Source organism: Phoca vitulina, unplaced genomic scaffold (genome assembly GCF_004348235.1).
Source record: "Phoca vitulina isolate PV1807 unplaced genomic scaffold, GSC_HSeal_1.0 scaffold47, whole genome shotgun sequence".
Classification (NCBI taxonomy): Eukaryota; Metazoa; Chordata; class Mammalia; order Carnivora; family Phocidae; genus Phoca; species Phoca vitulina.
In genome coordinates, this window is record NW_022589750.1 from 1,490,278 (window position 1) to 1,516,943 (window position 26,666).

Genomic DNA, 26,666 nt, shown 5'->3' on the forward strand with positions numbered 1-26,666 from the left:
CGGAGGCAGACTGGCTGCGTGGGATGGAGCACCCTGCCTCGTGGTCAGCAGAGGCGGGGAGGAAAGGGAGGTGTGTTCACAGGCCCGGCCCCCAAGGCCTCCCTGCACGTCCCCCGGGCTGATGCAGGGTTCTGGCGTAGCTCCTCCCCTGCCCCGTCCCGCGGCCCCTGTTCTCTCACCCAGATGTGCCCCAGGGCGCCCCCCAACACTCCATCTAGAGGTCTGTTCCCCCGGGACTGCAACCTAAGAAAACCAGGCGTCAAATAAGCAGAGTAAAGAGATGTTGGCGAGGACAGTGGGGGGCCCACACTGCGCTAGCGGCCTGGGGATGGGGAGAGGGGGCAGACGGGAAGGACAGGACGGGGCAGGAGGAGAGAACAGAGGAGAGCCCAGGAGCTCCTGGGCTGCAGCAGCGGGCCTGGGGCTGAGGGACTCCGTCAGCCCGGGAGCCTCGTTTGCCTCCCCTGGGCACCTGCAAAGTAATGAAGCAGTTTTCCACGGTCACGTCTAACCTTAAGAAATAGGCTTTATAGGGGCGCCTGGGGGCTCGGTCGGTGGAGCGGCCGACTCTTGATTTCGGCTGAGGTCGTGATCTCAGGGTCGTGAGATCGAGCCCCAAGTCGGGCTCCGTGCCCAGTGGGGAGTCTGCTGGAGATTCTCCTTCTCGCTCTGTCCCTCCCACCGCGTGCACGCTCTCTCTCTCTAAAGTAAACAAATCTTAAAAAAGAAAAGAAAAGAAAAGAAAAGAAAAGAAACAGGCTTGCTTTATATTGCTATGTTACGGATGAAGAGACGAAGAGGTTCACTAGTTTGTCCAAGGTCACGTGATGCATCCGAGGCAGAGCCAAGACCTGAACCTAAGTATGACTTCCAACCCTGTGCCCACACAGCTCCTTGTGCTCAACAAAACTGCAAGGAGGAGGAGGAGGAAGCGGGGCTTTTCGCATTCCTGACTTGAAGTGTGGGGCAGGGGGAGCCAGACTCCGCAGACGGTGGGGACTTGGTCATTGAGACCCGCCCGCCGCCGCTGCCTGGGGAGCAACGCAGAATTCTGTCCCGACTGCAGAACAGAACAATGAGAAATGATGGCCTTTCTTTCAAACGTGAAAACAGCTCCCTCACCCACAAAATCGGCATAAACGAAAGCCTTATAGCGCAGACGAGCACATCTCTGTACACAGACAGGAGTAACGCTTCTGGCCGTGTAGGAGGAAGGGGGCCCGGGCGCTATATGTTCCCCCCCCCCCCCCCCCCCCCCCCCCCCCCCGTCCCAGCCAACTAAGAAGCCAGACAGAACAGTGGATGACAGGGGTGCTGGGCAGGGCGCCCCAAGGGAAGAGGGCAGGTGAGGTAAGAGCCAGGATGGGCCCGGCTGAAGGGACGGAGCTGAGCGTCGCAGAGGAGAGAGCCGGCTGACCCCGGGCCTCGCACACACGTGCTGGCGCCACGTCCCCCACCCGGAGCCAGGGACAGAACCCGTGGGAGGCGCGGGCAGCATTCCTGGAGCTCACACAGGTCTGGGAATGGCTGGAGCGGAGAACCCTTGCCGTGGGCACGCACCCCGCAGAGCCGCACAAGGGTCTTACTGCAGGGACCTGGGCCTCAAGGCTGTCAGTCCCACCAACCAAGTGGGAGGCAGGAGAACCAAACTGTTTACAAGTACCTTACCGGCATCCCAGTTCAAAGCTCAAAAATATATTGAAAGGAATTAAAACAACAACAACAACAACAACATAAAATTTACAATGTCTAGGATGCTGCCAAAACTTCAAGGCAGGGCTGCCTGGGTGGCTCAGTCATTAAGTGTCTGCCTTCGGCCCAGGTCACGATCTCAGGGTCCTGGGATCGAGCCCCGCGTCGGGCTCCCTGCTCCACGGGAGGCCTGCTTCTCCCTCTGCCTCTGCCCCTCCCCCCTGCTCGCGTTCTCTCTCTCAAATAAATAGATAAAAATCTTTTTTAAAAAAGACATAAACTGAATTCTAGAATTAAAATTACAATGTCTGAGATGAAAAATGGGAATAGAAACTACCAAAATACCTAAAAAATAAAGAAAACAAAACAAAACAAAACAAAAAGATGAACAGGGCATCAGCGAGCCGTGGGACACCGTCAATCACTGGAGGGTACGTGTGGTTAGAGTCCCAGGGAAAGAAGAGGAAAGCAGAAAAACACTTGAAGCAATCAGCGCTGATGGTTTCTAAATCTGATGCAAAGTATCAACCACGGGTGGCAGGAGTGTGGACAAACACCGGGTCTGTATGGAAGAAACATACACCAACACACTATCAAAATCAGACCGGCTGAAAGCGGTCATGAGCACCCACAATCGGCTGTGCTGTGGAATTTCATCTTAGAGACGAGGACTAAAACTGGTAAGTGGAAGGAAGTGCTAGCTGACTGGGGAGTCTGAGGACTGAGCACCCTCACGGGGGAATGTGTGCAAGGAGAGCCTCCCGTGACCTCCGAACGCATCACCTTCGCCACTTCCCGGTAAACGCACTGGGGAGACTTGACAAAGACCCGGTGTGGGAATGGGGGCCCACGTCCGCTCACAGGGCTGCTCGGCAGCTCACGCAGATGCAATAATGTACGTTAACGACCGGTGCAGGGCAAAGGCGCAATCGGCACTCTCCTCGAGCTCAAGCGCCGGGGAGAAGGCGCCCCTAACCTGGGGCACATCAGAAGACGGACCACGGGCAAAGGAGAGAACGACACTGCATTACGGGGCGCCTACTACGTACCAGGTGACGGGCTCTCAGGTGCGTGGTTCTATATTCTGTATCTGTCCCCACTTCCCGGACGAGGACACGGGAACCCCAGGACAGACCGAGGTAATCCCGTCCACACTGAATTCCGAAGAGGCCGCGGGCGCCTGGGGGTCAGCACAGACTGGCCGCCCTGGCTGTCGGTCCACTGTGAGGACAAACGGCTCCTTCTCCCTCAACTCATTTGCATTTCCTGCAGCGCCCAAGCCAACGTGGTGCGAACAAGAGGGAAGGAGCAGGGGCGGGAGCCCAGCCCGAGCCCGGAGGACACACGGGTTCGTCTCGCGGTACAGACTAGGTAAGCACAAGCCGCCCAGGGCCAGTGTTGAGGGTAATCCTGAGCAGATGAGTGCATCTGAGAGCACAAGCCCGTGAGGCCGAGGAAGGCGCACCACGAGAGCACGGAGTCCCAGCAGACACGTCGGACGCCGGCTCCCGTGCAGCAACAGTGTGTCCAGAAGACGGAAGTAACGTGCGAAAACAGGAAGGAAAGAGATAAAGCGGCAAAGGCTGTGATGAGAGAGAGAGACTCTGAGGGCGGCCCAGGTGAGATCTGCTCTGTTCTTTCTCCCGGTGCTGAAAGCGGCAGGTGTCCGGGCACCCGCAGCCGCTCGTACTCGTGTAAATGGCGTCGTGGATCAGCTGCCGCAGCCACAGAAAGCCTCCTCCCTGTCCCCTGTCACATGAAGGGACACCACAGGGGACAAAACTCTCACGCCACCAGCATCCTTTGGGGGGACAGAGGGTCTGCACAGAGAGATGAAGGGCAGCAAGGTATCACGATGCTCCCTTCAGCTCCTGGGGTTCACCCTTCGTGGCCTCTTGTTTGTGGGGACCACTCATTTCTTCACTTCGGGGTGGCAGCCCTGGCCTGATGCCCTTCGTTCCCTTCTGCAGCCCATCGGCCAGAGCAAGACCCAGAGCTGCCACAGAGGGCGTGTGCGGTCCACTGACCCCAGGGAAGGGGAGGAGAGAAAAGGCTTTAGGTCAGAACGAGGGTCCTGCAGTCGGTCCAGCCCCGGATGGCCGCGCACGGTGGACACTCCGTGATGCGGAAGGTGTCGAGACCAGAGGTTCCTCCACACTGGTATTCAAAGGGCCTCCCCGGTGCGAAGTGTCTAGGGCCTCCCCCCGGTGTGACCGTCTCCCACGCGCAGCACCTCCAAGCTCCACTCAAGACCTCCCAGGTCTTCCTCACACCCACTGCAGCCCGGGGACTCCCCGGGCACTCCCCGACTTGGGACTGGAATGTGGATTAGAGGCCCCCTTCCTGTGGCCCCCCGCAGTCCAGTTTGAAGAGCGCCCCACAAGCAGCAGATCAAGGGTGCAGACACACTCTGCTCCCTCCTTGGTGATCTCTGGGGTCGTCTGCCCAGGAGCCGGCCCAGACCTTACCCATCCGACGCATAACCAACCTCCCTCATGCGGAAGGCCTCACACGGTCAATCCCCATGCCGGCCCTCACACGTCCACACTGGCCTTCCCACCCACAGCCTCGGACCACAGGGCCTTCTTCCTAAAGCCAGCCCTGCCTTCCCCACCTGAGTCTATCCGTTCCCACCGCACGTGAGGCGAAATCTGAGTTCGTTATTAAACACTGTGTGAAGGCGCCTGGATGGCAGCCGGGAGCATCTGCGGGGCTGCTGAATGAAGCCCACCCAGGATGCGGAAAACGGACAGCCAAGCCTCCGGACGGGAGTTGGCTGTGTGCCCAGCACCCCGACCCCACTGCTCCCCGGGACCCCACGGGCCGGGGCTGCACTCGGTGGGGCTCCTACCTCATGGTTCCAGAGGCAAGGTGGCGGCCGGGCACAGAAGGTGGCTCTGGAGACGTGGTGGGTGCCGGGGGCGAGTTTGGTCCACACGGCCTGCAAAGCGTGTTACAAACAAGGACACATGAGCGTTCTGTCCACACACCACAGGGGAAGCTGGAGATGAGGGTGCGGGAGGGGCCTGAGGTTCATGGAGGGGCTTCACCTGCCCGCCGGCCGCCCCCAGCCCTCCTCCCCTCTCGGAGCTCCGGGCGCCTTTTGGGGGCACTGCCCGCCACTGGATTGCTCAAGTCCCCAGCAGTCTCCTAGCGCTTAGACCCACCCCCTCTGTTCTGGGGGCCCCCAGGGTCGGTGCACAGGTGCTAACAGGTTCGCGGGCACTCAGCAAGTGCTGGGCGACTGGGGCTCCTCCCTGGGGTCATCCCCAGAGGCTCCGGCTCCCTCCACTGTCAGGGGCGCCCCGAGGCAGGTCATTTGGACAGTTTCATCCCCAAAGCTGAGGCCCCGGATGAGGGAGTAGTGATTGCGGCTTTCTGGGTTAATGTTTTTCAAAGGTCAAAGTTGGCTTTCAGGGGCAAGGTAAAGGACTACAGAGGTCCAAGGATGGGTTTCAGGTGGCCCATGAGTCCCCTGAGGTCCCGTGCACATTCTTCTAGGCAGAGCCTTCCAGAGTCTCAAGACCCCTGACCTCGCAAGCTCAGGGACCCGCCTTAGATCAGGAGTCACCTAGAAGAACATGTAATGAGTCTGACAGTACTAACAACTGCAAACACTGGCCCTGAAATCTCAGTAGTAAGGGGATTTAAAAAAAAAGTTGGACCATCCAGATGATCCGGAACATTACCTTGTTAATCATGAAAAACATGGATGTGTGTATATAGATCATTTATGACCGATGAACGAAATCGGTAACACGGGCCCCGTTGTGAACGATAAAGGATCTCACCAAGCCAAGCAGAGGGCGGAGGACAGAGTGAAGTTTCTGCAAAAGCAGGAGCACAGAGCAGGTGGCTGTGGCCCTGGGGGGAAGGTGCCCCTCAGGGACGGGGACGATACTGGCCTAGGAGGGTCACATGAAGACACCGTGGAACAACGTATTTGGTGCCAAGTGAGTAAAACTGTAAGGACACACAATTTACCAAACGTGTCAGGACACCAGTAAAACGGAAAGGATGAGAATGTATACCAACGGAGCTAAAAATTCTCAAGGGTTATTTCTGGGCATTTAGGGAGGTCTTTGAGATTGTGAGGCCTGGTTTTCAAAGCTCCAACCCTAAGAAAATTCGTGCTTCTTTTCCTCGATGGACTCCTACTGGCATGAACATACGGCTACCACTCACAATAACGGGGCAGATTTCGAGTCCCAAGTCGGCGGAGAGGAGGGGAGGCCGACAGAAGGGAAGGTCCGAGTCTCCCTGAGATGAGTGGGTGCGAGGCGGACGCGGGCAGGGAGCGAAGTTACGGGCTGTGCACATAGCATGTGCGTCAAGGTGGACAGACTCGTTCACCAGAATTCCTCCTGGGAAACACGGACTCTTCTTGGGATGAGAGGAGACCTCCCCTCTTTACGCATATGCTCAAGTACAACAACGAAAGTGGGTCACTGTTGCCTTCCCGTGTTCCAGGGAGTGGGCTGCTGAGGGAGGGCCTCTTCTCCTTCCGCGCAGTGGCCACAGCCCGGGTGGGGCCGGTGGGGAGGGGCTGGGCCTTGCTGAGGTGGCTGAACCTGAGGTGGGGGAGCGGGGAGAGAGAGCAAAACCAGCCGTGGTTTGGCCAACAAGGGACGTGGGAGGACGTACAATATGCACACCCTTCTCCCCTGGGAGAAGCACCTGGGCGCGTCTGTGGGAGCGGACTCTTGGGCGTGAGCTTAAACAGGGGCCGAGTTCTCTGTCGGGGCCAGGGGTGAGTGTGGACATCAAACACGTGAACACAGGACCAGGGGTTGGAGGGACGGGTGCCATCCAGGCTTCACAGGACAGAGACACGGTCGGGGAGCATTTTTCGGCTTGAACCTGAGCAGCGAGTAAGAGAGCACGCTGCACCTGTCATCCCCGTAAGGACGAGGGAAGTCGGAGAATCCCTCCCGCTCAGGGCCTGACCGCCAGACACCAGAGGAGGGACGGAGGGTGGGGGGCCGTGCGGCGTGCTGTTCGCTTGTACGGCCTTTTCTCAAGGAAGGGTCTGAGCTGGGGGAGCACACTGGGGCTCAGAGTAAACCCACATAATGGGTTTTGGCTGTGAGTAGTTGTTTCCAAGGACACGATTTAAATCTATGACATTCAAATCCATGTAGTAAAAACACCAACGTGCACAGGGTTTCACACACGGCAGCCACGAGCCTGCCTGTCCACGGCACAGCACAGGGCCCGGGAGCTCGGACAAGCCCCCTAATGTCCCCCCCGCTCCTGGTCTTCGACGTCAGCGCAGGGACACCCACACCCACCCGGTCGGCCGATGCACAACTCTGTGAATTAAAGATCATTCAACAAACACGGAAAACAGGTGGATTTTATGGTACGCACGTGGTCCCCACTCCAGCCGCTTACAGGGGCCCCACATCAGAGACACGGTGAAAATAAGCACAGAGAGTGTCTGGTGCTGGGCCTGGTACAGCAAACACTCGGGAACACTAGGGGTCAGTAATCGCGTCACAAAGAAGAGATTAAACAACAGAGCACCGAGCACGTGTCACGTTAGATCTAAGAAGTCCACAACCCCAGGGCTGGTCGGACCCTGGAGCTCACGGAGTTCAACCCCCTCCTCTCAGGGCCGCGCACGAGAAGCAGTGCCAGCCTGCTGGGGCCGGCCACCTCCCGGTGCCCCAGACACTCGGACGCGTGGACGCCCAAGAACACACAGCGCTTGAGGGAGGAGGCGAGGGGGCTGCCGGGCTGTGGGCGAGCGAGAGCAGGTGCCACGGCAGAGGGCTCGGGCTGCGGGGCGAGGCCCAGCGAGGGCCCAGGTGCCTGCTGGCGGTGAGGCCGCACAGTCCCTCTGCTACCTGCTGATGCACGACCCAGCAGGGCGTCCATCCGTCCGTCCGTCTGTCCGTCCACGCAGCGCCCCCGCGGGGCACAGCTGCCCACGGGCTGCTCTCTGCAAGCCCCCCGCCTGGCCCACCAGCCCCTTGGGATGCTCAGGGCCTCGCTCGCCATCCCTGAAGCGGCCTGTCGTCTCCTCCGTCCTGCACCCTCTGCGGGGGGATGAGGAGGCCTCGCGGGAGGGGGTCCCCAAGCTTCCCGGCTTCAGCAATCGTCCAAGGAACCTCGGCAGCACGTCTGCAAGATGTCGAAGCTAAGAGAAGCTCAATCAAGGGTCCTGGTGCAACACCGTGGCCGGGAAGACGGAGTGTGTCCTCCGCCACGACTTCCTAACCTTCCACGAGTCAGCGCTGTCACCCTTGGGAGGTGGTGGGCCACGTGTCTCCACGGTTCCCGAGAACTAACGATCTGGGCTACGTGGCTGGTAGAGACCCCGGAAGTGAGGGGATCCGCTCGGGGAGCGCGGAGGGAGTGCGAAAGGGGACAGAGGAAACACAAAGGCCTGAAACAGCCTTTACGATTTAACTCGGGATCCCGAAACTTCTCCGTGAACCGTTCACAAAAGCACCTCCTCGTTTTTGGCCGCTGCGTTGGAAGTCGGCGGGAGGAGGACGTGTGTCCCCTCGTGGGGTCCGCAGGCCTGGGTGCAGCAGGTCGGGCTGGGGCGCGTCGTCCAGGGCGATCACTCCGCGCAGTGGACGCTCTGGTGCCGGAGGAGGTGGGAGCTCCTGCTGAAGGTCTTCCGGCACTCCTGGCACTCGTAGGGCTTCTCGCCCGTGTGCGTCCTCTGGTGGAGGACAAGCTGGGAATGCTGGCCGAAGGCTTTCTCGCACTCGGTGCACTCGTACGGCTTCTCCCCGACGTGGATCTTCTGGTGGAGAAGCAGCTCCGAGCTGTCCCAGAAGGTTCTTGCACACTCGTTGCACTGGTGAGGCTTCTCCCCCGTGTGGATCCTCTGGTGGACCGTGAGGTGGGAGGTCCGCCTGAAGGCCTTCCCACACTCAAAGCACTCGTAGGGCTTCTCGCCGGTGTGGATCCTCTCGTGCCTCAGAAGCTCCGAGTTCCCCCGGAAGGCCTTCCCACACTCCGCGCACACATAGGGCTTCTCGCCGGTGTGGATCCGAATGTGTCTGATGATCTCCGAGTTCTGGCCGAACGTCTTCCCACACTCGTTGCACTCGTAGGGCTTGTCCCCCGTGTGGATTCTCTGGTGGCGGATCAGCTCCGAGCTCTGGCCGAAGCCCTTCCCGCACTCGTTACACAGGTAGGGCTTCTCTCCGGTGTGGATCTTCTGGTGCCGGATGAGGCCCGAGCTGTGCTTGAAGGCTTTGCCGCACTCGAGGCATTCATGGTACCGCTCCTCCGTGTGGATGCGCTGGTGCTGGATGAGCTGAGAGCTCACCCGGAAGGTCTTCCCGCACTCGTTGCACTCATACGGCTTCTCCCCGGTGTGGATCCTCTGGTGCAGAATGAGCGCCGAGTTCTGGCTGAAGGCCTTGCCGCACTCCTCACACTTGTACGGCCGCTCCCCGGTGTGGATCCTGTGATGGTGGATAAGGTGTGAGCTCTGGATGAAGGCCTTGCCGCACTCGCTGCAGGCGAAGGGCTTCTCCCCGGCGTGGATCCTCAGGTGCCTCCGCAGGCTGGAGTTGGTCCCAAACGTCTTCCCGCACTCTTTGCACTCGAAGGGCTTCTCTCCGCTGTGGACCCGCAGATGCTGGATGAGGTGCGAGTTCTGATTAAAGGCCTTCCCACACTCTGTGCACGTATGAGGCTTCTCCCCCACAGGACTTCTCCGGGCCTTGTGAGACTCTGAGTTCTCCACGGGGTTGTGGCGGGAGGCGGCGCAGGCACGGACGGGCGCGGCTGGGGGCTCGGCCGGAGACGTGAGCGGGTGCGGGCCGGGGCTGCAGACGCACTCGCTCTCGTCGCTGTCCCCAGACTTCTCGCCCGACGGCGACCTCTTACAGGCGATCAGCCCCGACGCAAGGCCTCTCCCCCGAGGAGACGCCTGCTCCGCGCTCTCGTCCGAGGACGCTCTCGAGTGCCTCTCCACCGCGTCTTCTGCCCGGGCGCCTCCAAACTCCCGGCCCTGGCAAACCACCTTGGGAAGTTTCTCTGACGCTGCCACACGTGGCTCGGCTTCTTCTGAAACTTCTTCCTTGGGGATTGCCTCCGCGCGCTCAGTCCCCATCTCACAATCTGAAATGAGAGAGGGCAGGCGCGTGAAGTGGCTGCAGCGCACGTGACCGACGCGAAAGCTAGGGCGGCTGGAGCGGCCCTGGGGTCTGGTGAGAGGACGGGATGCTGCCCAAGAAAGGGGCCTGGGGGCACGGTGGGCACGCCAAATGGAGAGCGGCCCCTGACTGAGAAGCGCGACACAAATCTTCAGAGGGAGAGATTTCAGGAGAGAGACGCTCACGAAAGCTCCGTAATTCTAGCGGTGAGCTGGCGAGGGACCTGGGCTTGGCAAGGAGAGTGGGAACAGAGGGTCCACCACGGAAAGGCTGGGAGAAGCAGCAAAGACGGCACACTGATCGCAAGAGAGAGGGACCCTCCCTGGTGCAGCCCCGTGGCGCTCACCAGGATACAGGTCGGGACCGTATCCGCAGGGCTGACCGTCCAGAGGGTCCCACGGCTGGGCCAGAACCAGACCCACAAGAGAAGTCAGTCCTCTTGGCTCCCTTCCATCTGGACGAAGTTGTTCTAGCTTCGTTTCCTCCATGTGGCCGGCGAGCCGTATCCACGCCTGCGCTTCCCTCCCCCACGGATGCAAACGCCGCCCGCACCACAGTGATGCTCTGAGCCGGGCTCAGCCTCTAGACTCCCTTCGGTTCCGCGGCCCCGTTCCCGCCCTGGGACCACAGCTTCGGCCCACCGCAGCTTTCCTCAGATCTTTACTATGTGAGAGGAAGTTCTTGCTCTGTCTTTTTCAAATACTTCCTGTCGATGCTCATATTTCTCCAAGTAAGTTTATCATTTTGTAAAATGTCCAAACGTATCCTGATGTGTTATATCCGTCACATCTCTGTATGTCTTTCCTCTTAGTGAGCTTTCTGTTTTCTAAGCAGCTATTGTTTTTATACGTAGCTATGTTAACTATTTTTACAGACTGATTTTATAAACGGTCTTTTTATAGAATTTTCTTAATACTTTTCTTAGATCTTAAAGCCTATACTTTTTTAAACTCCTAAAAGGCTGTGGCAGAAGTTTCAGTTGTTACCCGATATCCATCCTTCCACACCTCATCAGCAACAGAATAATGAATTTATTTACTGTAGCAAGGAACCTGGCTAAAGAAGTACATTCCTCAGCTTTCTCTGCGGCTGGGTTTGGCCACATGACCAAACTCTGGCCGGTGAGACAGAAAAATGCAGACAAAGTGTGTGGGATGTCTGGGAAGTCTCCGGAGGGCGAGGAAATGCCTTCACTCTTTTCCATGCTGGGCCTGGGGCGACGGGTGGCTCGCGGTGCCATCTTGGACCGTGAGCACAGCAGCGTCCCCTGCAGACCCCAGGATGGGGCCAGAGCTGGAAGGAACCTGGGTCCCTGGCGACTCCATGGAGCTGCCATCCCAGCCCTGGAAGGCCTGCCTCTGGACTTTTTTTAAAAGATTTTATTTATTTATTTGAGAAAGAGACACGAGTGGGTTGGGGGGGCGCAGAGGGAGAAGCAGACTCCCCGCTGAGCAGGGAGCCTGATGCAGGGGATGCAGGGCTCAATCCCAGGACCCTGAGATCATGACCTAAGCCGAAGGCAGACGCTCAACCGACTGAGCCACCCAGGCACCCCTGGACTTTTTCATCTAAAAGAGAAATACGCCTTTGCCTTGCTTAAGTCATTGTGGTTTTTTGTATTGTTTTTAGGAAGCCAAACTTAGTCCTAACTGGCACGGTGGCCCTGGGGATTTAGCTATCCCCGTTACAGAAGCAGGGCCGATGCTAGGAGAAGGAGCCTGGCCTCCGTCCAGGGCACTGCAGCCGATCTGAGGAATACGATCCTCGTCCGGTAGAAGTGATCGTTGTGCCAGGTGACTCTCAGGGCGGAAATGGGCAGCGATGGGCCTTTACGGTTTCTAAGCCAAGGAGTGCCACAGTACGTGGCCAGATGAGCGTTTCTGCGGCCACTTTGCAGGCCGGGACACACCAGGGCAAGGGGCGTGAGCTCTGACCAGGGCGACAACAGTAGAGGGAATGAAGAGGCGACAGCTGCAAAAACAGTTCAGGGGTCAAACTCTGTGAGCCTTGGCTAGAGCTGCTGGGACCGGACACGGGGAGAGGAGGAGGGCGGGGTCACGGACGGCGCGCGGACCTCCCCGTATGCAATCAGATGGGCAGGGGGGCCAGAGGCCGGGGGTACGGGAGCAGCAGCTCGGTCAGGACGCGAGAGGACCCGTCAACTGTGTTTTGTACGAGACAAGTTTCCAGGCATCCATCCAGAGTATCAAGGAATCAGGTAAAATGTCACAGTCTGAAGCTCACGCCGACCAGGACCAGAGACACAGCCCGCACAGGACGCAGCACAGGTGGTAGGAGGACCGTGGGAGAGCTGCCGGACACGGGGCCAGACACCCAGAAAGCCAAGGCTAACGCGTAAGCTCTGCCGCTATCTTGCGGCCTTCCCTCCAGCTCTCCCTGCCTTTCTCCGCCCCGCTCTCCGCCCCAGGAGGCTACGCTCCGTGGCAGACACCCACAGGCCCCCGGCCTCTGGCTCCGGCCATGGGGAGCCCCAGTGGGGGACCAGGAGGAGGGGGACTCAGGCCGGAGTATTTGCTCCCTTGGTTCCTTCCTCCCTTGGTGAGGCTGCCTGGGCTGGCGGAGTCCCTCCACTGAAGGCCGTTACTCCTCTCGGGGAGTCTGTCCGAGCCAGTGGTCTCACGCCTCGGGTCTCCTCAGGCCCGGGCTCAACACCCCGCCCACACCTGGATCGTCAGTAATTAGCCTCTTTGCAAGGAAACCTCCCTCGATTATCCTAATTTGAGCAGGCAGCTTCCTGTCTGGACCCTAATGAGAGGGGTGGGAGGAGGAAGGGAAGCCTGCCGACAAGAGAAGGGATGGTCAGTGACCGAGTCACCGGGGCCACGGCACCCAGAATGACCCAGGGTCCCTGGAAAATGCCTACGGGGACAGTCAGGGGTCACAGGGGGCCCGTGAGAAGTGGAACGGAAGTGGAGCCAGGTGGTGGCAGACGGATGAACAAATCTGCTGCTTCCAAAGAGTCTGGATGAAAGGTCTAAGGATCTTCCCTGACAGAAGCACCCGCGACATGTTCGTATTAGAAGGCACGGCACTGGCGGCAGAGGAGAGACAGGTTTGGAGGGAAGGAGAGACGCAATCAGTGAGGAAACGAAGACGCTCATGGCAGGAGGGCCTGGGGCCGCGTGTGCAGGTAAGGGGAGAGTGGTGATGTTGGGTGACCTCCACAGGACGGAGGTCACCAGCACTACCCACCCCCAGACACCTGGAAGGAGCCTGATCTCCTCACAGGATCCCTGAGTCCCGGAATCTCTGGTGCTCCCCTAAAAAAACCTGCAATCTTCAACTCCCCCCCCAGCCTGGGCTCTGACCGTCCCACGGAATAAGGGCAGGCCCCCAAAAGCTGGATTTCTCCTTTTCACTGAAATTTTCGCAAATTACAAAGGAGTAAGGATCCACAGCGGGGGATTCAGCTACACTCTTCATTCGTGGTGCCGTCGGAGCTGGGAAGTGCAGCCTTAAATAAACGTCTCACTAACGTTCTTTCACACACCAGTCCCACAGCTGGTACTTTTCGCTCCCTGTCTACTCCCCACCCCCTCCGGTCCCCGTCGCACCCGCATCGCTCCTACAGCTTGCCCACCGTCGGCCGCCTCACCAAGTCAGAATTCACAGAACCGCACGGAAACGCACTTGTCCGCGGCACAACAGGGCAAGCGTATCTGCCCCCAACTTCAGCACCTGGTTCAAAATTCAAATCCAGAAAGTCTCCCCCAACGAAACGTGACCTCCTCTGACCCTTCTTCCACTCGCCTTCTGCCAGTGACACGACATGAATGTCACTTGTGGAATAATATTGCTGTGTTCCTTTCCGGCAGCTCCTCACGTGCCAGCCAGAGCGGACATCCACGGGGCTGACTTTCCCAGAGGTGCAGGCTCACGTCAGCCCTCACGCTCACGGGGAAACACTCCACCCCTCACAGCCTGGATATGGCGGTGGAAGAATGAAGGCGTGAGGGACTTGAGGATGTCAGCCAGGACGCAGTGGAGATGGGAGAGCAGGACAGGAGGCAAATGGAGTGGGGACGGGAGGGAGGCGTGGGGCGCGACCAGATGGAGGTTACGGAGAGGGCGGGGAGTGTGGTGAGCACACGGAATCTCGGGGCAGGGATCCCGGAACGTGGCCCCAAGGTTTCATTGTGAAATGCCAAAATTCATAATACACTCAAAATATCCTTTGCAACTATTCAAATTTATGATGAAACATTTTGGAAGTCGACTGACGCGTAGGTATGGGGATACAAAGCTTCTCAAACCATTTTACGGAGCATTTGAGCAAAGAAGTGGGCTCTGCAGGATCTGAGCTCCCCTAAGAGCTCCAGGAGCGAGCCCCAGCTGAGCTAACCCAGACAGCAAGACCACCTCCCTTGCAAGTGACTGTTGAGAACAGCAGGGACTGGTCCAGGAATGGACATACGCCTTCATCTGGGTCAGTGATACTCTGAGCAAGTTCGCTGGGAGCCTCCAGGAATAGTTCCTACCATCCTGACAGAAGCAGCGGAACAGACTTTTATGGCGTTGCCGTTTCTCCACCAGCTCGTGGACGACATCAGGGAGAGCTAATAAAAATCGAGGGACCGTGGGGCCCCAAGACTCAGTCCCGAAACACTTTCTGCCTGACTTCCAATTATGAGAGCTTGCACACTTGCACAGTTTTAAGCCAGCTTGAGCTGTATCATGTTACTTCCAGACACAAAAGCATCTTAACGGATATCCTTTTCCGTAACTTGTGAAAGGCCAGATCCTATCAAATACTCAGTATCCTGTACGAGTACAAGGATCTCCTTCTCCCCAGGGTGTTCACTCACACGCAGGGAGGAGGCTCTCTCCTGGTGCTCTGAACCGCGCTTCACTCCCCTCTGCTTCTGTCCTCCAGTTACCATCATGCGGCTTCCTGTTCACCGTCCCCACAACGCCTACAGAATACAAACTTCTCAAGGTGGCTCACGGTGCCCTCCCGGCCAGGCCCCTGCCCATCTCCCGGCCCACGCTGTCCACTGAGCGCTGGAAGCTGCAGTCATGCCCAGGGAGGGTCCCGCGGTCCAAACCTGGCTACTCTTCCCAGCGTCTTGGCCTTCGGAACAGGTTAGCCCCACTTCCCGGACTACCGCCGCCCAGTCCGTGCGCTTCGCAAACATCCAGGGGACCGCGCTCAGGCGCACAAAGCCCTCTGCTCTTCCTTCCCTGCCCCGAGGCCCCTCATCTCCTGGCAGGCGCCCCAGGGTACCGGCCGTGCACCCGGTGCTCCCCCCACCCCCCGGGGCCTAGCACATTCCGGCACCTGATGAACACCGGTTACGTGGATCCGTCCCAATACCTTCTCTACACCACGAGTCTACGGTACCCCCGAGGACCAACCGGATATTTCATTTGTCTTCGGACCCGAGGAGCCGAGACCGGCGCCCGGCACGCCGCGGACGCAAACCGGGAGGCCTGCTCGTGTCAAGCGCCGGCTCCCTGCTCGCCCCGGGCCTCCCCGCCGTTCGCCCCGCCAGGACGGCTCCATTACCTCCGCGCTCAGGGCGGGCTCCCGTCCGTAACCCGCCCCCCCGCGGCCAGTGTCCGGGGCGCCGAGCCGGGGTGGGGCGGTGACCCCGCCCGCCGGGGCTGGGGTGTCGGGAGGCCAGGGGCGCGCCCCGCGCGGGGACGACCCTCCCGGGGCAGGTGGGGAAACGGAGGCGGGGTCGGGGGCGCAGGAAGTCCAAGGTCACACAGCCGCTCGGCGCGTCCGCTCGGCCCGCGGGCCGCAGCAGCCTCGGAGCCCGGCCCCCGCCCCGCCGCGCCGCGCCGGGGGGACGTCTCACCGCGGCCGCTCGCTCCCCGCCGCCGAGCTCTCGGTCTCCCGGGCGGCGGCGGCCGCCGCTTCCACTTCCGGCGCGCTCGGCCAATCAGCGCGCGCCGCCCCCGGCGGAGGAACAGGTGGGCTGCCCGCCCGCGCCCCCTCGCCGCCCTGACCCCGCTCGCCCCGGCCGGGCCCGCCCCCCGCCGCGCCCCTCCGCGTGCCTCCCGCGCCCCGCGCCCCCCGCCGCCCCCCGCGGGGCCCGCCCCCGGAGACGCCCCCCCGGCGCCCGGCGGCGCCCGCGTCCCCCCGCGGAATCACCGACGAGCCGGGTCCTCCGGCCGGCCTAGAACGGCCCCGGGGACGCACTTCCGCCGCGGGGTCGGCCGCTCTGCGCGCCGCTGTCGCTGCCCCGCGTCCACCTGCGCCCAAGCGGGCGGCGCCCTCCCGGCTTCGGCGCCCGGTCCCCGCGGCCCTCAGCCCGTCAGCCCCCTTCCCGGAGCGCCTGGGGCCTGGCGGGCGCGGACGTCTGCATCCCGGGAGCGGGAGCGGGGGTGCAGGGAGTCGGCTCGGAGGTCCGGAGGGGGGCTTGCTCGCGGGAGCGCGCCGGGGGACAGTGCGGGGCAGCGGCTCCGGCGGCCGTGTGACCTCCTGCGCGGGCGCGGCCCGGCTCGCCCCGGCCCTGGGCCCCCTGCCGGTTAGCGCCGGTGCCCGTGCTCTGGTCCGCTCGCTGTTCGGGTCTCAGTGCCCGGGTCACGTCGCAGGGGGGCTCCCTCCCGCCCAGCGCAGCCCCAGCCGCAGCACTCCTCCCAGATACCGGTTCTCGGGGATGGGCTGTGACTGGCCCGGTTCGGGGCTGGTGCTCTGCATCCGTGTGCTCGTGGGGGTAGGAGGATCAGCCCGGCCGGGGCCGCCTGTCCGCGCAGCTGCGGGCCGGCCCCGGGGTTTGCCCCGCGCCGTCCTGGGCCCTCGGGAGGAGCGACCGCTCTCGGAGGAGGCTGCTGCGTTTGCATCCAGAACACGCCCTGGCAGAAAGGAGAGCTCTCTCTTGAGTTGCTCCTTGGAATTAGGCCCAAGACTCTAGGGTCCCGCTTCTGCCACCCGCACCAATCCCCGTAACCCCTTTGCCCTCCCATCTGCAGCTGCCCGAGAAGTGTGTGACCCCTGGATCGGCCGGAACGTCCGTCTTCCTTGCCTAGCTGCTAACAGCTAGTGGGGAAGATACTTTTCAAGAAGAGCCCCAAGATGTCTGTGTCGTTTCTCCTTCCCAGAGGCCTTTCACTGCTGCCCAGAAATCAGGTTCTGTTTCCTAGTCGCTCTCCCATTTCCCACGACAGCGACTGCAACGTTCTTCATCCTGCTCAACCCATGATCCACCATCACAGTCACTGCGGCAACAGTCCTCCCAAGGAAAGATGCCCACACTACGAGGGTACTCTGCCTCAGAACCAAAGGTTGGGAGACATTTGGCTCCCCTGACTTTCATCCAGGTCGCCTGCATTAATGGGCATCTGCCTCCAGAACCCAGATGAGTGGGGCGCCTCGGTGGCTCTGTTGGTTAAGTGCCTGCCTTCGGCTTGGGGCATGATCCCAGGGTGCTCAGCGGGGAGCCCGCTTCTCCCTCTGCAGCTCCCCCTGCTCATACTCTCTATCTCTCTGTCAAATAAATAAATAAAATCTTTAAAAAGAACCCAGATGAGTGATGCTCAACCATGGCTGCACATTGGAATTGGGGGGGTGGATTTTAAAACTACTGATGTCTGGTGCCACCCACACAGATTCTGTTGAAACTAATCTGAGACAGGGTCTGGGCGTTTTGTGTGCGTGCGTACACACACACACACACACACACACACACAGACTTTGTGGTGATGTTTAGCTTTCCAGGTGATTCGAACATGCAGCCAACAAAGTTGAAAACCAGCAACCCAGGTCAATGACTCTCAAAGTGTGGTCCGAATTGGCAGCATCAGCATTTCCTGGGAGCTTGTTAGAAATGCAAATCCTCGGGCCCCATTCACACATCTTCTGCATCAGAAACTCTGGGGTTAGGGTTTAGCAATCTGCTTTAACAGGCCCTTCAGGGGGTCTGATGCCCACTAACGTTTCCCTGTCACTGGTCCAGATGTCGGCTGCGCTTCCTTCAATCAGCCCTCACACGTGGGTTGGACAGAAAAAAGGATAAGTTGCATCTTCCTGGCTTCGCCCCGGCCCACCATCTGCTTTGTTATACTAGCCAATTCAGGGGCCATCTGGAGCAACGGAAATTCACTGAGGGAAGGAGACCAAGGCAAATGGCCCGCAAATACCATCCCCATTTCCAGTGTGTATGAGGATGTATACGGCTGGGTAGGACTGGTGTTTCATGGTCTCCCAACAGGCTTAGGACTTGCACTGAAATTTTTTATAGATGAGGGGGAGCAGTTTCGCTCCTCTTGAAAAAATGGCAGGTAGGAACCTTGGCCACCCTCTTGAATTCACTCAGGGACAGATACGTGGAAAATAAAAGACGCGCCGGTCGGTTGTGTTCACCCGCGTCCCCTTCTCTTCTATCCGTGGAGAATGTGAGGAGAGCTCCCAGCACTGGCCACATCCCTTTCTTATACTTTAAAATCACATCATCTCAAATTAAGCTTACTACTCTGTTTTGGACCTAGTGCGGATCATGATTAGTTGTCTGCGGACTGCACTCCAAGCTATCAACAAACTATTAGTAACAGCACTGGACGTCCGCTCACACTTCAACAGCGCTGGGAATATGAGCCATTGTTAAGATTCTAGAAATATACGACTGCAAGCACCTACCTTGCAAACCCTTGGGTCCCTCAAAACCCCTTCCCCCACAGACATGTAAGCCCAGCCAGGACAGGCTCTAACACGAGACACTGGCTTGGATGACCTCTCTCCCTGGAAACCTCTCTACTTCCCACCTCCCTACATCCTTGTCTTATGTGACCTGTCACCTCCCTCCTCAAGCCTGCCTTCCTACCCTTCTTTCAACCAGGCCAACCTCATGGTATATCGGGGACACCCAAAGTCTCACCCAGCACAGCACAGATGTATCTTGGCACAAACAATTCCACTGTTTCCTAGGAACATGCCTTTCCCCCGTATAGACGGTGCTCCTTGAGAGCCCGGACTGCATTCACGTCCCCAAGAGACGCTGGCCGTGCCCAGCCCATGTTCAGTAGAAACCGGCTGAGCTAAAACATTCATGTCTCACCTCCATTCACTGAGTCTTCCGTGCTTCCTTCCCACCTCCAGCTAGGAAGAGGCAAGCAATAGACCCAGCCCTTATCCCCAGGGAGCCCCGAGCAGCCAATCCCGAGCCTGACCCAGCAGAGTCACTTCCTCACCGTGCCCGGGATAGCGGATCCTTCTCAGGCAAGTGCTCTGTGCCTGAGAGGTGCTCGGCGGTCCTGTGAGGGCCACACCTCTCTCGGGTGAAAGCACGGCCCCTTTCACGTGGGGTAAAATGCAGCAGCGTCAGGGAGGTTCAGCCTCTGTGCTTGGTGCCGGGTGGAGACCAGCAGAGGGTAGAGGGGCCCGTGCTGGGCTTCAGGAAGGTGGGCGGGGAGCGGTGGGAGGGGTGCCTGGCACGGGACGTGGGGGGGGGATGCACAGGGGAGCAAGCGATCAGAAGGCAAGGCAGAAGGAAGCTGCACCCCAGCATATAAAGCTCCCCCCCAGGGCTCTGCAGTCGTCACAAGCGCACTTAGCCCCAGGGCTGAGACACCAGTGAGCCGTGACACGCCCCCCCCCACCGGCCCGGCTCTGCGTCTGGCCCCCTCATCACAACGTCTGGGCACCGCTGTGAGTCTGAATTCGCGTGTGAGGAGAGGAGATTGGCCATCCCAGTGCCAGGCGGTCCTCCCTGGGTATCTCTGAGGCTCTTTTCCAAGAAAATATCAGGAGAGGAGAGTTAAGTCCCAGGACCTACCCCCACGGCAGGGCCACGTCCGCTCCCAATGTGGCTGGAGAGCCAGGCGACTGCCGGAATGCACCTAATTCTACTTTCGGGGTGCCGTTTTCCCAGCCCAAGACGCGGCCCATCAAGAAATCTTGGATGGGGGCGCCCGGCCGGCTCCGTCAGTGGAGCGCGACTCTTGATCTCGGGGTCATGAGTTCGAGCCCCACGTGGGGCGCAGGGATTACTTACAATGTTGTTGTTTTTTTTTTTTATTAAATCTTGGGTGAACTATTCCTTCTTCCAAAAAGCACCCCCTCCCTGTGATGCCAACTTTCTCCTCAGGCTGACGCGATCCATTTGCCAACTCCCACGCTGTTTGCTCGCTCTCCAAACCGTGTTCTCCCTGACACCACACACCTGCCCACAATACTGTCCTCGTCCCCGCCGCCACTGAAATCCCTCTCGAATAAAAGGGTCCCTTTGTTTCCGAGGCTTCATTTCGTTGCCGACACCCACAGACTCTCTCTCTAGACTCATCCTGGGCTCCTGGCCCTACATCCCCTGCAGTGAGTCATCCACGTGATCCTTGACCGCACCACGATGTTAATGCCACATGAGAAATCACGACACGTAGGTCTTACCCAGGCGGGCAAAATACAGGCTTCGAGGCATGGTTTAAAAGAACAAAAACAACAAATCCGATCTGTACAAATATCTCACAGAGTTTACGAAGCGCTGGACTGGCCACGGTAAGAGTGTCCCGAAGCTTACGTAGGTGTCTACAACAGGTGTAGACAAGGCTTTCCCAGATGAGGGGGCCCGAAGGATTCGGGGACTTGTCCGAGTGTAATGAGGTCAGACGCAGCGAGGCCAGGACGAACACCCACACCTTCAGACTCCTCCCCAGGCTCTTCTCACTCCGACCTGACCGCCTCCCCGAAGTCCCACGGGACACGCGGTCTGCCTCCACCCCTTACAGGGGCCCCGAAGCGTGCCCTGTTTTGCCCCTCTTTCACCCATTAGCCCCCTCCAGAGAGGACATTTCAAATCTGGCATTCACAAAATCCTCCCTCCCCTGACATGTGTAAAGCATCTCCCATCGACCAAAATAAAACCCTACACAACACTGGAGTCTGGGTTACCTGTCTGGCTACTCTACTTCAACGTCCGACTCAAAAGAAAGCACCCACCAAGCCCTCTCCGATTGCCCCCTTCTCTCTCTGACGCCCATCCGCTGCCCTTCCTGACCCTGGGCGGTCCGGGCTCATTCGACCCAGCGAAGCTTGTGTTCTCTCGTGAGAACATTTTCAAGACCCAAAGGGTTTTGCCCAAAGCCAGGTATCGGCTTCAAAGGGGAAACTGTTCTGAGTTCTCCTGATTGAGGTTGAGAACCACCGGTTAGACGACGGAGGAGCCCCCTGGGATGGGGCACAGTGGCTTTTCTGGAGTTTGGCGGCTCCAGACAGGTGTAGACCCCTGAGTGAAAGTGGCCTTATGCCAGGAAAGAGGAGGCCAGGGCTCGCTCCTGCTGGGGAGAACCTAAGTTTAAGCATCACAGGACCTGGATTCTCGTCCTGGCTCAGTTACAATTTCTGGGGCTCTTAATGAGGTTACTTAATCTCCTAGTTCTGTTACCTGCAAACAGGAACCATCGGGCACACCGCCCCTGCCCATGGTCGTCCTGATGTGAAAACCACCAAGCTCAGAGCTGTCAGCTCCAGGCATGAAATGAGTTTCTGAGGATGTCCGGTACTTTAAGACAATTCCCCCAATAGGAATAAAGACAAAGTGGGCTGATGTCACCACAGCTCATAAACATACAAACGATGAATGTATTTTGCTTTAACGCTGTGTGTATTATCTCTACCAGTTCATAGGCTATTCTCTCCTAAATTAATAGGACCAAGTGGCACTGTAGTTATGGGAAATTTTTCATGAGATTACATCTTACTTTTTATGTTTTTAATTTTATTTTATTATGTTATGTTAATCACCATACATCATTAGTTTTTGATTACATCTTACTTTTTAAAAAAATATTTTATTTATTTATTTGAGAGAGGGAGAGACAGAGAGAGCACAGCAGGGGGAGAGCAGAGAGAGAGGGAGAAGCAGGCTCCCCGCTGAGCAGGGAGCCCGACGTGGGGCTCGACCCCAGGACCCTGAGATCATGACCCGAGCCGAAGGCAGACGCTTCACCGACTGAGCCACCAAGGCGTCCCTTACTTTTTTTTTTTTTTTTTTTTAAAGATTTTATTTATTTATTTGAGAGAGAGAGAGAGTGAGAGAGAGAGCGCAAGAGGGGGTAGGGTTAGAGGGAGAAGCAGACTCCCCGCTGAGCAGGGAGCCCGATGTGGGACTCGATCCCGGGACTCCGGGATCATGACCTGAGCCGAAGGCAGTCGCTTAACCAACTGAGCCACCCAGGCGCCCTGAAGTAAGATTTCTACATGCATTTTTAATGCTAATATTAGCACCATTACTTAATAAATATAAGGGTAATATTATAGAAACATTAAGAAAACATTATAAAAACACTTGGGATGACTGGGTGGCTCAGTTGGTCAAGTCCCGCATCGGGCTCCTTGCTCAGCAGGGAGTCAGCTTCTCCCCCTCCCCCTGCTGCTCCCCCTGCTTGTGCTCTCTCTCCCTCTCCTCTCTGTCAAATAAATAAATAAAATCTTTAAAAAAAAAAGAAAAGAAAACATTATAAAAACACTTAAAATTATCAGAGTACATTTTTGCCATCTTTGTAATTATTTATTTACTTTAAGTAAGATTTTATTTTATTTTATTTTATTTTATTTTAAGTAATCTCTACACCCAACGTGAGGCTGAAATTCATGATCCCGAGATCAAGAGCCCCATGCTCTTCCGGATGAGCCAGACACGTGCTCCTAAGTAAGCTTTTAATTTTAGAACGGTTTTGAATTCATAGAAAAGTTACAAAGGCAATACAGAGAGTCCCATATCCCATATCCCCACATCCAATTTCCCCCCACCAGCATCTGACATAAGTCTGATACATTTGTTACGATTACTGAACTAATCATACACTGCTATTAACTAAAGTCCATAACTCATTCAGATCTCCCTGGTCTTCACTAATGTCCTTTTCTTACCCCAGAATCCCATCCAGGCACCACGTTACATTTAGTAGTCATGTCTCTTTGGCTCTCTTGTCGGTGACATAACCGTACATTTAAAAATAACAGCACAATCCACAACATCACCACAGGGGGTGCAGAAGCAAATCAAAACAACCCCCAAGTTCACATGAGACTCACACAAGACGCCAGCATGTTTAACCAGCTAACCGGGCATTAGTGTGAACGACGCACCATTTCCTTCTCCAGCTTTCAGACTGCAAATCCCCAGGTGATTCTGATGCATCCGGGCACCGCTAAATCTAAAAGTCACCTCAACCCTGGGGAAAAAGGCTGTCAATTCAAATTCAGTACCCACAGCACACAGCCAGAGAGGATATTGAAATTCACACTTGAGAGAATTAATGATGGATATTTCAGTAAACATGTGCCAAGACACAGGAGTAGACAGACATCCTTAAACCTCCATGCAGAGGTGCTCCTAGTTACATTTTTTAATTAGTTATTGAGGGGCGCCTGGGTGGCTAAGTCGGTTAAGCATCTGCCTTCAGCTCAGGTCATGATCCCATGCTCTCTCTCTTAAATAAATAAAAGTCTTTAAAAAAAAAAAAAGAAAAATTTAAAAAATCTTTAAAAAAATAAATTAGTTATTGAGACCTAAAGTACATTTATTACACTTGCAATATTGTTATGAATATTGGATAAGTTCTAATAACCCACAAAAATGTATTTATCCAATAACACAAGTTGAGATAGCATACCCTTGAGACGAGCAATATAAAACAATGTTGTATCAAAAGTAGTCATAAAACAAAACAAAGGGATGGGAGAAGGTATTTGCAAATGACAGATTAATAAGGGGTTACTATCCAAAATATATAAAGAACGGATACAACTCAATGCCAAAAAAGTAAATAATCCAATTAAAAATGGGCAGAAGACAGGAAGAGACATTTCTCCAAAGAACACATCCAGATGGCCAACAGACACATGAAAAGATGCTTAACATCACTTCACCATCAGGGAAGTGCAAATCAAAACCACAATGAGATATTACCTCCCACCTGCCAGAATGGCTAAAATCAAAAACAGAAGAAATAGCAGGTGTTGGTGAGGATGTGGAGAAAGGGGAACCTCGTGCACTGTTGGTGAGAATGCAAACTGGTGCAGCCACTGTGGAAACAGTATGGAGGTTCCCCCAAAAATTAAAAATAGAACTACCCCATGATCCAATAATTCCACTGCTGGGTATTTACCCAAAGAATACAAAACAGTAATTTGAAAAAGTATATGCACCCCTGTGCTTACAGCAACAGTAATTACCATAGCCAAACTGTGGAAGCAGAAGTGTTCATCCACTGATGAATGGATAAAGAGGAGGTGGTATATAGATAATGGAATACTATTCGGCCATGAAAAAGAATGAAATCTTGCCATTTGCAACAACATTCATGGAGCTGAGTATAATGCTAAATGAGATAAGTCAATCAGAGACAAATAGCCATGTGATTTCGCTCATATGTGGAATTTAAGAAACAAAACAAATGAGCAAAGAAAAAAAAGAGATTAAAAAAAAAGACTCTTAAATACAGAGAACACACTGATACCCTCCAGAAAGGAGGTGGGTGGGGGATGAAGAGTCCACATATCCTGATGAGCACTGAGGAATGTACAGAATTGTTAAATAACTACATTGTACACCTGAAACTAAGACAACATTGTATGTTAATTATACTGGGATTTATAAATAAATAAAGCAAAGGGAATATAAATAAGAAATATTTATTTGGAGTGCTGACGTTGTGTAAATAGAATGAAAATAAAAGAGAACGAGGGGCAGGCGGAGTTACTGAGATAACTACAGGAATTCTATTTTTTTTTTTAAGATTTTATTTATTTGACAGAGAGAGACACAGCGAGAGAAGGAACACAAGCAAGGAGAGCAGGAGAGGGAGAAGCAGGCTTCCCACGGAGCAGGGAGCCCGATGCGGGGCTCGATTCCAGGACCCTGAGATCATGACCTGAGCCGAAGGCAGACGCTTAACCGACTGAGCCACCCAGGCGCCCCTACAGGAATTCTGTTAAGAGACCTAATGCATGGGGCGGCCTTTTCTCTAAGCAAACTCATCCCTGGTGTCTCTTCTCCTAAGGACACTAGTCCTATGAGATCAGGGCCCCACCCTTATGACCTCCCTTAACCTTAACTAACCTCCTTAAAGGCCCTATCACCTAATACAGTCCCCCTGGAGGTTAGGACTTGAACAGGTGAATCTGGGTGAGACACAATTCAGTCCATAACACCATGCCTCTCTCCAGGTCAATTAAATGTACTTTTTAAAAGATTTTATTTATTTATTAGAGAGAGAGAGAGCATGAACAGGGGGAGTGGCAGAGGGAGAGGGAAAGCAGACCCCTGCTGAGCAGGGAGCCCGACGCGGGGCTCGATCCCAGGACTCTGGAATCATGACCTGAGCTGAAGGCAGACGCTTCACCGACTGAGCCACCCAGGCGCCCCCCTTTTTTTGTAAGAGATCAATTAAATTTAAATTGGGGGAGGGGGAGAGCTAAGCACTGACACTTGAAAGGAGCTTTCCAGGGTTGAGGACCACAGGCTTCAGAGACAGCCCTGCACTCCAGCTGGGGCAGGAGATGTCCCTGCACCAGGACGAAGACACAGTGTCCCCCGCGGGCGTCAGGGGGCGCCACGAGCCTGTGAACCAGAGCCCACATGTGGCCAGGAAAGATGAAAAGGAAGGAAAAAGTTGAGTCTCAGAGCATTTGTCAACCTGGTTTGCGTAAGGGGGTGCCTATGTCAGCCCCTGTGGGTCCTTATGTCCCTGAACCCATCACGTTCAATACACAGACCAAACGCCCCATCTAGGCTTTTCCTAATTATTTCTGTATCAAGGGACACGTTAAAGCATGTACGCTGTACGTGATAGCAGTATGTAAATGTGCTGCTTGTTACTAAAAATGTCATAACCCGGGATGCCTGGGTGGCTCAGTCGGTGAAGTGTCTGCCTTCGGCTCGGGTCATGATCTCAGGGTCCTGGGATCAAGCCCCACGTCGGGCTCCCTGCTCAGCGGGGAGCCTGCTTCTCCCTCGGCCTCTGTCCCTTCCCCCTGCTTGTGTTCCCTCTCTCTCTCAAATAAACAAATAAGTAAAAATCTTTGTAAAAGAATAAATGAATAAAATTAAAATGTCATAACCAACATCCCAAACCAGACAAGCTGCTTGCATTGGCAAATACAGCAGCGAAACCTGGTCCTCGGTGCAGACAGAAACGAGAACAGTGTGGGGAACTCTCAGGACATCACCGGCCCTCTTGGAATCCCAGAGGCATCGCTGGGCCCACGGCTGTGGCCAGGGGGCTAAGCCTGGGCCTGGAGCTGGTGGGAAGTCTCGCCAAGAGCCGGATGCAGCTACCTTCCCCCGTCCCGGGCCTGAACGTCCGTTTTGACGACTGGACCTCCACCTGGTCCCCGAAGGCTGGGGCTGCAGCCTGGGGATGGCCGAGTGGGGGGCCAGGAGCAGCCTGGTTCCCCAGGGGGTGCCGTGGAAACCCTGAATTGTTCTACTTCTGTCCCTTCACGTGCGAGAAAAATAAACCTGGTTCTTTAAAAACAAAACTGGGGTTCTTCTTATATGGGGTACCAGTTGGATTTACCGAGACTTCCTGGCATGCCAATAAGGAGTTTGGGAGAATATAGGACACCTATGTGTTTAGGACTAATGTCTGCCTCCAGGAAAAGGGATACTTTGAGAGTTAAGACGGGGGTAGATGGCTTCCTCCAAACCAGCCAACAACAAACAGCAAGGCCCTTTGCCTCGTCTCTGGTCCAGAGACCATGATTCACATAAGAAATGTACAGACCAGCGATGCCTGGGGGGCTCAGTCAGTGAAGTGGCTGCCTTCGGCTCAGGTCATGATCTCGGGGTCCTGGGATCAAGCCCCACGTCTGGGCTCCCTGCTCAGTGAGAAACCAGCTTCTCCCTCTCCCTCTGCTCTTGCCCCCTGCTTGTTCTCTCTCAC

At 56.3% G+C, this 26,666-nt stretch overlaps 1 protein-coding gene across 3 annotated transcripts; it reads right to left on the minus strand.

The window, feature by feature from the left end:
• Window positions 1-2,802: 2,802 nt before the first annotated feature.
• ZFP3 (ZFP3 zinc finger protein) lies at window positions 2,803-15,695 on the minus strand. Of its 3 annotated transcripts, none has more exons than XR_004302640.1 (2): window positions 15,641-15,695; window positions 2,803-4,633 (listed from the first exon to the last, which is right to left on the minus strand). XR_004302640.1 is itself a non-coding variant. In XM_032431742.1 (2 exons), exon 2 carries the CDS (start codon window positions 9,773-9,775, stop codon window positions 8,264-8,266), a length of 1,512 nt encoding a protein of 503 aa, XP_032287633.1. In that variant the 5' UTR covers window positions 9,776-9,783; window positions 15,641-15,691; the 3' UTR covers window positions 6,875-8,263. The 3 variants fall into 3 exon arrangements, 2 of the variants coding, with proteins under 2 accessions (XP_032287633.1, XP_032287634.1); XM_032431742.1 differs by lacking the exon at window positions 2,803-4,633 and adding an exon at window positions 6,875-9,783 and having other exon boundaries at window positions 15,641-15,691; XM_032431743.1 differs by lacking the exons at window positions 2,803-4,633; window positions 15,641-15,695 and adding exons at window positions 6,875-9,783; window positions 15,346-15,580.
• Window positions 15,696-26,666: the final 10,971 nt, after the last annotated feature.

What these genes read in the sequence shown, in the direction of transcription:
- ZFP3 (XM_032431742.1), bottom strand. Translation starts at nt 9,775, where the DNA reads ATGGGGACTGAGCGCGCGGAGGCAATCCCCAAGGAAGAAGTTTCAGAA.